The 14,253-nt window shown below is 45.0% G+C and overlaps 1 protein-coding gene across 1 annotated transcript; it reads right to left on the reverse strand.

Annotated features, from left to right (window-relative positions):
* Positions 1-1,981: 1,981 nt before the first annotated feature.
* Positions 1,982-10,666, reverse strand: LOC308594817 (TRPM8 channel-associated factor 2-like). Its single transcript, XM_081208256.1, has 7 exons — positions 10,120-10,666; positions 7,783-8,780; positions 6,879-6,973; positions 6,020-6,233; positions 4,830-5,069; positions 3,091-3,425; positions 1,982-2,472 (listed from the first exon to the last, which is right to left on the reverse strand). The coding sequence occupies exons 1-7, from the start codon at positions 10,563-10,565 to the stop codon at positions 2,221-2,223; spliced, it is 2,580 nt and encodes an 859-aa protein (XP_081064382.1). The 5' UTR covers positions 10,566-10,666; the 3' UTR covers positions 1,982-2,220.
* Between the last annotated feature and the right edge of the window lie 3,587 nt (positions 10,667-14,253).

The following is a 14,253-nucleotide window of genomic DNA, read 5'->3' on the forward strand; positions in this document are numbered from 1 at the left end:
TCAAACTATTAATCATGGGCCCCCTGACTGGACAGACTGAATCCATTCTGAGCATGGGCTCCACATGAGAAAGGTGTGCATTCTCATTCCACAATTGTGCTCCAAAAGAAATGTAATGTATAGAAATTTTCAAATGATAGGGAGAATGCAAAGTTCAGTAGAAAGTGATTAATATGTAGCCGTAGCATGTAGCTCCAGCCCTAACCACGTCTTCTCAGAAGTAAATTCCATTGAATTCAATGAGATTTACCCTTAGGTAAGTGGGATTAGGATTACAGAGTAGCAGTGGCGTAGTGTGGGGGGTGCAGGGGGGGCCGGCCGCACCGGGCGCAACATCTGGGGGTTAGGGTTAGGGGGCGCAAATCCACGGGTAAGTTTTAGTGCACAGTTGTAATCAACAACTGTAGTAGTAATCAACAGCAACAAGACGAACAAAGCCTTTTAAAGGAAGATTAGCTGCCAGAATTTGCTGTTCCTTACTTGGTAAGGATGAGAAAGATCCTGCCTCAGAGGTTTTTGGGTCACTTTTGCATCCATCTTAGAGACCTGGGAGACTGTGTGTGTGGTGTGTGTTGCCATTTGACACGTTTTTGTAATCTTCAAACTGTCCAGGCAGGGAGGAGAGGGGTGTTGCAAAGCAAGACTTTGCAGCCAGGAAGACAGAAGCAGCCATATAGTTATAAACTGGATAATTTGCTTTAATAGCATCAGCCCAGACTATTTGTAGCAGAAGCAAGGAGGAAAGGGGAAAGAGAAACAAAACTCACAACTTGGGAAGGCCACTTGCAGTTCCTTTTTAGTGAGGTTTTAGCGAGTATTAAAGGCTGCTGCTTATTCCAAGAAGGGGAGCAAAGGAAGTTGTGCAGTTCTATAAGTGACAGCTCCAACTTGCAGTGGAGAAATGACTTTACAATGACTAACTGGCTCTTTCTCTTTGTGAGAGAAAGCCCAGTTGAGAAAGTGGTGGGCTGGGTGCCTCTTCTTGAAAGCTCATAGTGATCATATGCCTTGTCATGAAGTCTGTCAGATGCTGGAATTTTTAGTACACACAATGGCCAAGTGCTACAGATTTTACACTTGTTGCAACTGGAATCCATATTTTCACTGTCATTAAGCAATAGCTTTAATACAGCAAAGTTCGAAGCAAAAGAATCTGCCAAGTGGTGGTCTGGCCGAAGAAATTCTGCAGCAGAGAAGTTGGAGACAGAGCAGTTATTGGAGAAGACAAAGCTAAGAAGGTGCAGAAGGCAAGTCCAAAGGTGGAAGTAAAAGGAAGAGAGGAAGCAGGCAGCATATTGGTCAGAGAAACTGTCAATATATTTAATAATATTGGTTAGAGTACTCATTCTCAAACTTTTTCCTCTGGGCCACACTTTCAGAATTTTTTTTGCTCGCAGCACACCAAATTCTTTATTGCTAAGAAACACGTGGGAAAACACAACTAGGATTGTCCTCAGTATCACTTGATGCCCTTGCTTTCCTTTTGAAAATATTTCTACGTGAATTATGCAAATAAATATTTTGATATTATACTACATTGATTTTCCTTGAATCTTCCTGCCACACCCTTTGAAAACCACTGGGATTGAGCAATCCAACCATTGGTAAATGCTTTTGAAGCCTGTTGATTTTAAACACACAGTTAAACCTCTCCCACTGAAATAAATGAACCTGAAGTCATTGGGTTGTCCTTTCATTCTGCTAAGCCATAAAAAGACTATTGCCACACACAATACAGTTTGAGAGTATTGTGCTATTTATGTTAATATTTTGTCTTGGATAATAAAGCCAAGGCAGGAGGTGGAATTGTAAGGTGTTTGCTCCAGAAAGCAAGAGCTGCTTTAAGATTCATGCATGAAAATATGGACCAGATTGTTCCCTGATATGTTAGCTAGCTGCCAGATTATGAGTTTATGTAGACACAATGCAGAAAACAGTGCTGTATAAAGAACACCCATAAAAGGAGATGGAGACAGCCAGGTGACTTCATAATCATTTCCACTTTTATTATGTATCATAGCTATACTATAGGACCCGTAGCAGGAAAGAGGCACTAATCACAAAAAAGCATTAGGCAAATCATCAAACCCAAATCAGCAGCAAGCAATTTTAAGCAGAATTCATCTTGAAGTTGATTCAATTTAATTGTGTCATTCAGATTCATCCCATTTTACTGTGTCATTCAGATTCATTCATTCAGACCCAAGCTCTTCTGATTCCTCATGGAGACACATACTGCTTCATTGGATTCTCTGCCCATGGGGGGAAGGCTCTGGCCAGCTTCTGAGAAAGCTCTTTCTTAATAGGCCACTTCCAGGCTTGAAAGAAGGGGGCTAGATCTCTCTTCACTTGCTGGGAGAACTTTTCTGCCCACAGATTCATCTTGGACTCGTTGTCTTCTGGGATTTGGGTCATTTTTTGGTACTCAGCAAAAATGCGCATGTAGGCCTCCCATCCAAATGCCTCCTGAAGCTGAAAATCAGGAAAAAGAATGTGTATTCAGTCCCTTTCTTAAGTACAGTGGTACCTCGGGTTAGGTACTTAATTTGTTCCGGAGGTCTGTTCTTAACCTGAAACTGTTCTTAACCTGAAGCACCACTTTAGCTAATGGGGCCTCCTGCTGCTGTCGTGCTGCCACTGCGCAATTTCTGTTCTCATCCTGAGGTAAAGTTCTTAACCCGAGGTATTATTTCTGGGTTAGCGGAGTCTGTAACCTGAAGCGTATATAACCTGAGGTACCACTGTACTTCATAATGGCTTCTGTGTACAAAGTAAGGAAGAGGTACCCATACGTTATGCTCAGAATGCCCTTTTTGTCTCATATTTTGTTGCATGCTACCCCAAGTGGTGCAAGATTCCAGGGGTTCCAGGCACTTACCCAAGGTTCATGTTTCCTCAGAATGAGGGACAACGGAGACTGTGCTGTTTTTATGATATAGGGTTCATTTACACATATATACAACCTGAACCTACAATGGTGGCGGTCATAGCATTAACAGCCCAAGAGGTTCTTGCTTCTCCCATAGCCACAGCCTTCGATTCCCACAGAAACCAGGCATGGAATGTTAATATACTTTTATTGCATTTTACCTGCAAATATGGTTCCAGTGCAGTAAACAGCTCAAAGTCCTTTAACTGGCCATTTTTAATGTAATTTTCAATCCTTTTCTTTCTGAGCTCCGGCAGAAGTTCCTCATGGGCCCTTTCTCTTGGGGTGTTCAGGACAGTTTCATTTACATAAACAGACCATAGATTGCAGGTAGCTTCAGTGGTGTGAGGTGGGAAATCCCATCCGGCCTGCTGCTGGTTGTGCCCTAGCTCATGAATGGGGCCCCATAGGCCATTGGCATGTATGGACTGCACATCTATCATCTCTTGCACTGACACCAAGTGAAGCATGATTGGGTAGCCAGCATGCATCCAACCTACGGAGCGGTGAGTGAGGAGAAAGACACACAAAATAGACCCTTAGGAGCTGAATGCCAAGGAACCAGCTGTAGATAAAACACAGTCTAAGCATGCAGTTGAGGGCCATCCTTTGGAAACCATGGCAACACAAATGGCTTTCTGGTTAGGTGATGTTGTCTGTTGGGAAACATGAGGAAACTACTCAGATTGATGTGCTTAAATGTTGTTGGGGCAGAGCAGGCACTGGCTAAGGCACCAAGCCAGCCATTTTTAGGATTTGTGCATTAGCCTGTGTGCATTGCCTTTTGAGAGTAGGACGGAAGACTGAATTCTCTTCTATCTTCCATCATGGTTCCTAGCCTCCTTCCTACCAAAGCGCTTGACCCAATCCAAACTTGCTTAGTTTTAGTAAGGTGGTTGTATCATATGGCCTCAGGCTATGCCCCATTATAACGGAACACTTTGACAACTAAAGAAAATCAGAAATGACCTAGTCCAGCACCTTGTTCTCACAGTGGCCAACTAGATGCTTGTGGGAAACCAGCTTTTGTGAAAAGAAGTGTTCATATAGCAAACAGGCTTCCTTAGGGCAAAGGTTCATGTGGTCTGAGGGAGAATGACATGAAAGACCTTTGGGGAAGGAGGACCTAAGGCAGTGGTGTGGAGTTGCCTGGCCTGTGGGACAATCTTGGCCAGCCAGTTTGGCCCACAAGACCATTAAGAAAACAACCCATCTGTCAATCAGCTGATGTCACTGTGATGGAGAGTATGATGTCAGTTGATGGTTTCAATTATTCAAGGTTTTCCTCCCTCTTGCTGAAATGGAGGAGTATGCCCCTGGTTTTGGCAGCAGTTTCAATGCAAATCCTTTGTCATTGGGAAGGGGACTGCACTGATACTCCTGCTTAGGAGTATCTCCCTCTGCTCCATTTCCCCCTCCAACTTTGGGACTTCAAAGCATCAAAAGAGTGGACATGTTTGTGACAGCTGGTGATTTGTCAGGTGGCTCCACTCACCCATCAAAACTGGCCAATCTTACTAAGGATCTGACTTGTAGATCCAAAAGGACCCGTACCCTTGACTTAAGGGAAGCTATAACTGTACTCTCACAGGGCGATACATGTAGATTGCTCACTGCCAAGCCCTAGGATGTGAAACGGGTGGCACAGATCCAAGGGAATCTGGTAGAAAGCCAAATTCCTCTTATGCATGCCTGGCCCTTCAGACTACAACTCCCAGAAATCTTCAGGGGTAAGTCAGGAGAATGAAATGGCTAAATAACTAGCTAGCTTAAGTTTCCAGCACATCAGTGCCCTCTGGACTGCTCTTCTAGGATGAGTTGCACTTGTCTAAAAAGTGCTGCATTGTGCAAAATGCCACTTTCAGCCACATATGTATGAATTTTTAAATATTGTACTTGCCAACTGATATTTGAACATCTGCCACAATTCTCTCTGGCCTGGGGAAAACAGCAGGGACGGATGCTAACTTAGCCACTGCCTTCATCATGTTGTCCCAGATGGTGAGAAGAACCCCAGGATTGTCCATCGTCCGCACATTGTCTGCTGGCACTGTCAAAATAACGTTTGTGGTTTCTAGCTCAGCCCAGGGAGCAGGAAAGTGGCGGATAGTGTTCTGCCAGGCAGATGTGCTGGTTTCACCTAGTGAAATATTTTAAAGGGAGATGTTTATTTTGAAAAAAATACATTGCGTACTTTTCCATTATGCAGATAACACCAAGTTCATTTAAAAGAAAAAAATAACCAGTCTCTAAAGCGATAACACTCATTAACAGTATTTGCATCCATTCATGGAAAGAAGGGGATTCACAAGTCCTGGAGTGCCTCAGCTCATTCCACCATCCTTTCAAAGTACAGGCCAGGTGGCACTTCAGGCTGAAGCCAGCAACGGATGTCAGGTTCATTGCAATGATAGGAGGAGCTGCAAAGTGTTCATAAGTGGCTGCAAAGAGAGGAGCAGTTCTTGGAAACACCAACAGAATTTAGACATGGCAGCTGGTCCTTTGGAGATCCGTTATGGTTACAGGAGTTGCACAAAGTTTGCTCAGATATTACAACAAAGGTGAAAACAATCACACATGATCAGGTGTGGCGCATGAGAACATGGCTTGGTGGTGGTACAGAAGGACCAACCCACACTGCAGGCCTGCCCCACATACTGTTTGTTAAGGATTAATGTGTGGGGTGGGAGACAGGCTGAAATGTTGCAATAGTGAGGCTATGGCACTCTGAACATATTCAGAAGTACTTTTAAAAAATTGTACCATATTACTTTATCTCTCTCCCTCTAAGAAGAATGGCCAAAGAGGTAGGAAAGTCTAGAGGGGGGGGCAGTATCTGCAAGATTTGTTTTTCTATGAGCAGCACCAGGCAAGGAACTGGCAGCATCGGACTGTGTGCAGCTGCTGTGCTCTGCGGAGCTCCCAGAATGCAGTGGGGCTCCGACCAGCTTGCCAATTCCCTTACGTTTGAATTCAGATCCATTTCCTATAGTTCAAAGGACATTTCCGGGCATCCCTATGCAAGTCTACTCAGAAAGAAGTGCCACCGAGACTTCTGCACAACCCGTAGGTGTGTACTTTCCTTCTTACCGTGTTTGTAATAAGGTGCCTGGACCGCTCCTTTGATGGTAACAGAGATCAGGCCCACCGATGACTTCTCTGGCACAATGATGTATAAGAGGCCACCCCACAGGCTGGAGACTTCCACGCTCTGAGCCTTAACTTCAAACCTCCTTGTCACTACAGGAGCACGTTTCAGCTCCTCAGCATCACTTAAGTCATCCGAATGACAACCAATCTGCACCTAGAGAAAGGAAGTGTGATGCTTCAAATCAGACTTTGCCACAAAAGACAATGGGCCATTAAACACTGTTTGGTCTGCTGTGTCCCTTTGACATGACTCCCATCTTGAAACTGATGTGCTGATACTAAGTTAGAAAGAGCCAAAGATAGAAAGAATCCATTTCCGTGCAGTATATTGATTGTCTACTCAGCAGCGAGTTTAATTGGGATTTATTCCCAGGTAAGCCTTATTCCCAGGTCTTACAGATCAGGGTCAGTCCTCTCAATCAGGAGTGCCAATATTGGGGGGGGGGAGCAGGGAAGGCCCCGCCCCACATAATCAATCACATGATGTGGTGCATGCACACCATTTGTATGACAATGCCTATCAACTTGGGGGAAGCCTGGCACCCTTAAATATTTTATTGGGGGGGGGGGACAAAGACCTCTCCGCCCCTAGGAGTTGGCTCCTATGCTCTCGATGATTGTGTTCAACAAACAGAAAGTGGAAGAATGCAAGGTATAGCATGCTGGACCTATTGTGACTTGTGACACAATAATTTCACAAGAAATTCCAGCCCCCAAAGTAGATCTGAACTATATAGTAAAAACAGTACAGAGTCTGTTGTTTGCAATTCAGCTGAAGTTATTGCAAGTTGGTTAGCACCTGTAATTTAGCACCGATGGCATTGTAGGGAAATAGCAAGCTGGCTGTTTTCATTGGGGGGACATAGAGGCCCGTGCTTCTCCATGCTTCATTTCCTGCAAAGAGGTCAAAGCAGTTGAAACACAGAGTATAAATCAGTCAAAAGTTGTTCGGTACAAATAAAACAGTTTAGTTAGCTTTCCTTTTCAAAAATACTTTCCCACTGAGTCCAAGACTTCAAACTTTGTATAGGTTAACTAGAAATTTTCCTATATAATCCTTGGAATGTCTTGTAAGCAACAGGAGGATGCCAATTTCTTTGGCTCTGATCCCACCATTTCTCCAAAACGCCGTCTGTGCTGCTCCTGCACGGCCCCAACGTTCTTCAGAAGTAATTCTCTCTGGGTTTGGTGGCGCTTATCCCCAGAACAAAGCTTCAGGAAGCTGGACTTTATTAGAATTCAGTTAGTTACCATCTTTCCCAGAGAACATATCTGCATACATATTCTAAATAGGCTGTGGTTTGTTGTAAAGAGAGGTCCTGAGTATACAAACAAAACATCCCTATTAGACGGCTGCATGAAGCTCCAGTTAAGTCATTCCCGGAAGTCCCGGAATCAGGAGCCAAATGAGAAATGGTTTTCAGAACACCGTTCACCTTGCGCCCCCTATTTCAATCCAAAAGTTTGTTGTGTTAACCTTTCAGCTCAGCAGTAATTAGTAATTATTCACACACATTGCAGGTGAGGAATGAACTGAGTTTTGCCTTGCTCAGGGTCACTATGACTTTATGGCTGAGACAATATTTCAACAACGCCCTTCCCAGCTTATGGCAAATTCTCAGGAAGTCAGATACTGAAGTCAGATAGCTAAAGCCAGCAGATCAAACAACGAGCTGAGTGAAAAATCGAAAAATACTTCTTACCATTATTCTTTCCACTTATTCTGATAGTTTGAGGAGGGGAAATAGGGTAAGTTGCTCCAAGCTGTTGATTCAGGCTGGGCGCTAGCTTCTGGAATTCTGGGGAAACATTGTAGAGCTCTGAAGACAGCTTGATAAAAAATGCCTCCTCTGAACTGGATTTGATGGGGTTGCTTGCACTGATCTCAGGAATTCCCCTGGACTTCATCAGCTCCATCAGATCTTCATGCACAGAGAATATAGTAGGGGATTCAGTAGCTGGGATCTTTATCAGTGTAACCAAATCTTGTCCTAGCTTCTTAAGCCATGAGGAATATGGTGACTTCAGAGCTTGGCGGTTCTCAATGTGTTGCTGGAATTGGAAGAAGGCTTTCCGGAAGTGATAGGCCAAAGCAACTTCTCTGGCTGGTCTAGCTGGGAAGATTTCATCAGATGAGCTGATGTCGTTTCCAAGGATCCCAATTCCAAATTTCTCCAGTATTTTGTTTCCTGGAAACTCAGTAATAATACTGGGACCAGTATTTTCATCAGCACTTGACCAGGCTTGTCCGCCAATCAGGAGTCCACCTCCTTCAGAGACAAACTCTTGGATTTTTTCCACCTCTGTGTCATAGTAGGCTGTGCAGCAATACACACTGAGGCCATCTTTAAGGTCTGTTAGCTCACATGTGATCTTCGCTTGATCTAGCATGGAGTAAAGGTCCTGGAGATAATCTCCAACACCCACCTTTCCTCCCTTCCCAGAACTAAGCCACCGGATTGCATTGAGGACGAAAGGTTTCATGGATGGTGTGCTAAACAGGTTTTCATGAGCACTTACGATAACCCGTCCCCTCCCATAACGAGCAGCTGCAAGAAACGACTGGTTGGCATCATCTATGGCAACTGGAAATGCCAAGGTTCCATGGATTAGCAGCTCAGATGGAACACCATCCTGAATCTTGAATTCCTTCACTCCACTAAGAAGAGCTGTTAAATCACTTTGGATATCTAATCCATGCCTGGAAGAAAAGCAATATCAATTCTTATCATGAGGAGTAACACTATATGGCAAGACAGCATCTTATTGTCCTTTCTGAAGGGTCTCAAGAGATTCTTACAATTTCACGTACAGTATATACTTTCAAATACAACAAATTGCAGTTTTGTCACTAGGATTTATATGTAATTTACTGCTGGAATTCATTGCTTTTCATTTTCCCTAGCAAATTCCTTAGACTTCTACAGTGGCAGTTCCAGAAGAGCCAGACCTTTTCCAATGAGAGATGCGTACGCCCCACTGGCATGATTTGCTCTTTTTGCTGTATGGCCAGCAAGATGCAAGAGGAAACCTGGCTTCAGTGATTATCAAAATCATTCTTTTGGGCGCAGGGCTCATCCTGACCACCAGTACCTTACACGGGCTGGCAGGTGAGCTGGCCTGGCTAATTTGTATGTAACTTGTCTTTTATTCGCATGTCCCCCAAGGTAGGTTTTGGGAGGGAAAAAACCTCTGGGAACTTTTCTGGGAACCTCAAAGGTGGGGTGTGTGTGAGAGAGTTTTACATCCCTGGCAATCTTTTCTCACACAGGTTTGAAATCCAAGCACTGTCAGATCCCTTGGCTTCTCCGTTACATCCCAGAAGAGAACATTAAGGCTCTGCAACAGCAACAGCTGAGATGGGAGGAGGCCCACCTTTTGTGGAGGAGCCTGTGCGGCATCTGACTGCTTCTCCTATTGTATGCAGGGGAGCCCCATAATTCAACTACATCCAATAAAGAGAAATTAAAACCCTGCAGGGGGAAAACAGAAGGAAGGAAAGGCAACCTGGGTTTTGTCCCTGGAACACTTTGTCCCCATCCCTTTAAACTAAAGGCTTAAATCCACAATTTGTGGGCACTCCTACTTCCCCCAGGTCATTTTAAGCCCTGACATTGGTTCACATTAGCCAATATTTTTTGACAACCCCTCCCCTGGGAGAACTCACTGGCACTGTAGATAAAGAGGCACCTTGGTGTCTACAAGTGAATCACAACTATTATGAGCAATTTAATCCTCAGTGCCTAGCAAACAAGTCACAGTAAGTGAGACTTTGATGGACACCTAACACCACCTCTTAGGGCCAGCAGGAGAAAGCTCGGCTGGACGGAATGGGAGGCTGCCCTGTGTGCCAGGGAAGTCTTGCTTTTTTCATTGCCCCCATCACTACCACAAAGCAGACTTCAATTCTTACCTGTGTTTGGTCACAAGTTTTGCATATGTATGTATGTATACGTGTGCGCGTGTGCACACACACAGATGTTGGGAATTGGCTTGCAGGGTTTTTTAAAATGAAAAATGCAGATAAGCGGTTTACTCACTGGGTGATAAGTGGAATCCTCGGCATTTGTGCGGACACAGGGAAGATCCCATTGCCTCCCACGTTGCCAGTGAAGTACACACCAGCCACACTCGCCACCCGGTTGCCAGGAAACCCAAGCAGCACGTTCTTCATGCCATGTTGACTTGCCCAGTGCCAGGCCTGCCCTGCGATGAGCAGGCCCCCACCACTCTTCACAAACTGCACAAGGTCATCTGCGTGCACCTCCTCATAGGCATCTGTGCAGTAGACTCCCAGGGAAGACCCCAGCGCTGCCCCTGCCTGCACTTTCACACCATCGCGGAGGAGCATTTGAGAGAGGGAATCCAAGCTTGCGTGGACACCCACCTGCGATGCCCCGGAGGGCTTGAGCCACTGCAAAACATTTCTAATGAATGGCAAGAACTGGGGAGTTTTCAGGGCATCTTCATGGGACACAACTACCATGCGCCCCTTCCCGTACTGGGATGCAGCAATTAGCACTTGCCCATTTGCATTCACAAGGACAGGGAAAGCTTTATCTCCTGTAAGCAGAAGCTCACAAGGCTGGAACCGATTTCGCTCAGCAGTAGCGGCAGCAGCAGCAGCCCCAAAGCTGGGCTGGGTCTTGTGCAAAGGAGCCCCCCAAGTCAAGAGGGCTGTTGCTCGCCAGGTAGGCAGCTGCGGCGGCTAATTTTAGCCAGGCCAGCAGGAGCAGCAGCCCTTGCGCTCTCCAAAGCTGTGAATGAAGGAGCAAAGGGGGGGGGGGGAGAGGAGGGGAAGCTTGGAGCTCCGAGGCAGCTAGCCAGGAGCCTGCTGCTCTGCACCCCCCCACTCCACTTGCCCAGCAGCAGCAGCCACAGGGGGCAGGCACTAGGTGCCTGCAGGTGCCTATCAGTAAACTCCGATCCCATTCAAAGTAGTCTGCCTGCCTCCTTCACTCAGTCGCCCTACAGCTGAGGGGGGGGGGAAGGCAGCGGGTGGACCATTTCGGCAGAAGGCCAAGGTGTGCTACAGGTCCCGCGGTGAGTGCCGCCTGGCATTTTGTCACCCCCCTCAGTGGTGACACCTGGGGTGGACCACCCCACTGCATCCCTTGCTCTGTCCCTGCCCACGGGGGCAGAGCTAGCTGGGGGGGGGGGCGGGCGGCGGCAGCGAGCCTCCCAGGGGAGTGCCCCAGTGGCGGCAAGCACCCCAAGGGGAGCACCGCCTGTGGTGATGTCACCCCCCTCAGGGATGACACCCAGGGTGGCAAGCACCCCACTGCCACCCTCTTCTCCCCCAGTGTTTGCAGTGAAAAGGGCCAGCAAGAGTTGTAAGCTGCAAATCCCTTTCCCCTCCCCCCGCCCCACTTTTGCCTACATTTCACCCACATTTAAAAAATCAAGTTAAATTTTACTTGACATTCAGTACTTGAATAAATTAGATCCATTAATTTCAGTGGGTCTTCTCTGAGTAAAACTTTGTTGAATACCATCCCAGGTGTTTTGCTTGTCAGTATCCCTCTTTGCTCAAGTAACAGGCACAGGCATTAGCTGACAGAAGCCCTTGAATGATTTATTTAGCAAACTCCAATATGTTAGTGGTTATGATATATAACAAACAATATATTTTTTAAAAACTGGGTAGTTTCTTTTTTACAACTGCATTGATGACAATCAGAATATTTACATATCATGGTAAAACTATTTTTGGTCTCCAGTGAGTTATGCTATTAATGTGATGTGGAGAGCAGAGGAGAACGGTTTTGAAAAAATGAATTGACATTCTGGTTAATGCACTATTTCCATTCAATATTATGGTGCAGGAAATGCAAATATTGATTCTGGAATCACTTGGTCTGCCGTTTAATGCACAAAATGCATCTGGTATAAAAGGAATGCACTGCCCCTCTGAGTTCAAGGAAATGCACTGCCTGGTGCACAAGTGGTGAAACCTGAAGTAATTTGCTAAATCATCCTCAGCGACTCATCAGCACGTTCTGATTTTGCAATCTTGGCAGCCACCCCTTAAAGAAAATATTAAGAAAATGTTGAAGTTCAGCCCAGGATTATCAAAGGGAGGTCTGTGCTTTGCAGAGGTGTCAAATGATACCTTGGCAATTGTTGTGAAGATATACTGGTAAGCACCCTAGATTAGGGAAAGGTATTTGTGGCAATTGTTACTTGTAGCTTCAGAAATAGGGGATTAAATGTACCTTTTCCTCTTTTCTATAAATGCTGACTAGGGGGTTGAACAAAAAATCTGTTGCTTTTAGAAGCAATGGAAATGACTTTTCTAGTGACATTGGCCTGGCATTGCAGTCGTCCCAGTCAGGCACCAGTAGTATTGCTCTACCTGGTTAGAGTGCTACTACATGCATTGCAAAATAGGCTTGCATTGATACCATGGAGCCTAAATTTAGAGTGTACAGTGCACCTTTTATTTTTGTCAGGATCTTGGCAAGGAGATAGGGATGGGGGAATTAGTTTGATTCAGTGTGCATTTAAAGGCATATCGATCGAATTTGTACTTTCAAAAGCAGTATGGGAACCGAAGCACAGCAATGGCAGACTTTGGGCTTTAAAATTTCAGTGCTCATCTTCCATTATTCACCATTGCTTTTCTTCCCCCTGCAGCACCCTCTCAGGTCAACCAGTTGTGCTCCTCTAAATCCGCCTCTGAGCACAGGGATCCTTTGAAATCCACACTTCCCCAAATTTTGTGATGTAGTTCTCCAGCCAAACAGTTAAAAAAACCAAAAGTGCATGTATTAGAAGGAAAGATCAGTTTACTAGTTAGAAATAACACACCAATTGCTTTATATTTAGGAGAATTTGCCTGCAGAAATGTGCACATCATGCAAAAAGTGTTGATTAGGCAAAATCCACCCTGAAATGATGGAGAGTTTTCCTTGGAATTAAAAAAGAAAAATAAATTTGCAAATTTCTGTAGAAATGTGGAGAACCGAGTTTAAGATTGGAAAAATGAGAAACAGAACACAAATTGACAGATTATTCTATCCCTAGCCTGCAGCCCAATATAACAATATAAGGAGAAATTGTTGCTTATGGGTGGACAAATCTAGTTCAGTCCTCAGACAGTCAGCACCATATTCAAGAGGGGATGTTAACAGGGAGCAGATTCTGAACATTGCAGCTAATGACTCTGTGTAGCAGCGAGATGACCCTTTGCAATGTTGCTGTGAAAGAAGATTCTGAATCCCAGAAGGTTTTATATAATCCTATCTTAATAGCTCCTTCCAAGCTGTGCCATAATGGATTGGCTCCAGAAATCAGAACTGGAGAACACCCAAGTTGTTATGTCATGCGATGGGGTCCCATGCTATTAATGGGGAAGCTGATTGTAACACTGTCCTTGTCCTGGTGTTGCAAGCATCCTTTTGGTTCCACCTGTTGAAGGAGGATCTGTCTATACTCCTGACATTGCCTCCATGAGATCAAGAGTCCAGTCACATGGGGGGGGGGCTTTATTTTCAAAAGCCTGAATCATTTGGGAACAGGCCAAGCCACTGGACAGAAGTGTAGCAAGCTCAAGTGGTACCCGGTGCGGAAATTGTTTTTCACCCCCCTTGAAATTATTAAAAGAAGGGAAAATAAGAAACCTACAGTTGATAGTGTTATTTTCTGGTTTATTTAATTAACATTGTGAGCATAAACACTTAACCCCCCCCTAACTTTGTTCTCACACCTCACCTCTCCTCCTGTGCGTTCCAGGGTTTGGGGGAGCTTTTGCTTCTCTCCTTCCCCCCCTTCTGCTTGTTTTCTCCCCCACCTCCTTCCTGCCCTCTCTGAGTCCCCCCTCCCCCCTCCCCCCAGAGGTGTAGGAAGGTCAGGTGGCACCTGGTGTGGAAAATTTCTTGTCACCCCCCCATTGATTATTTTCTTTGCCTGCAAAAATGGTTTTCTGTTATTTCATATTTTCTTACAAATGAATAGTAGTAGTAGTAATAACAATAATAATAATAAACTTTTATTTATATCCCACTCTTCCTAGCTGAAGTCGGGCTAAGGGCGGCTAACATCAGATACATAACACTGGTATACAATCAAACAATAATTAAATTACCTCCTGAAAACATGTCAAAATCAAAGTCTAATTAGATGGCTCTCTGCAGGGTTAGGGTTGGGAACAGTAAGTGCTCCACTGAATTGAA

Source organism: Podarcis bocagei (genome assembly GCF_964188305.1).
Source record: "Podarcis bocagei genome assembly, chromosome: 9".
NCBI lineage: Eukaryota > Metazoa > Chordata > Lepidosauria > Squamata > Lacertidae > Podarcis > Podarcis bocagei.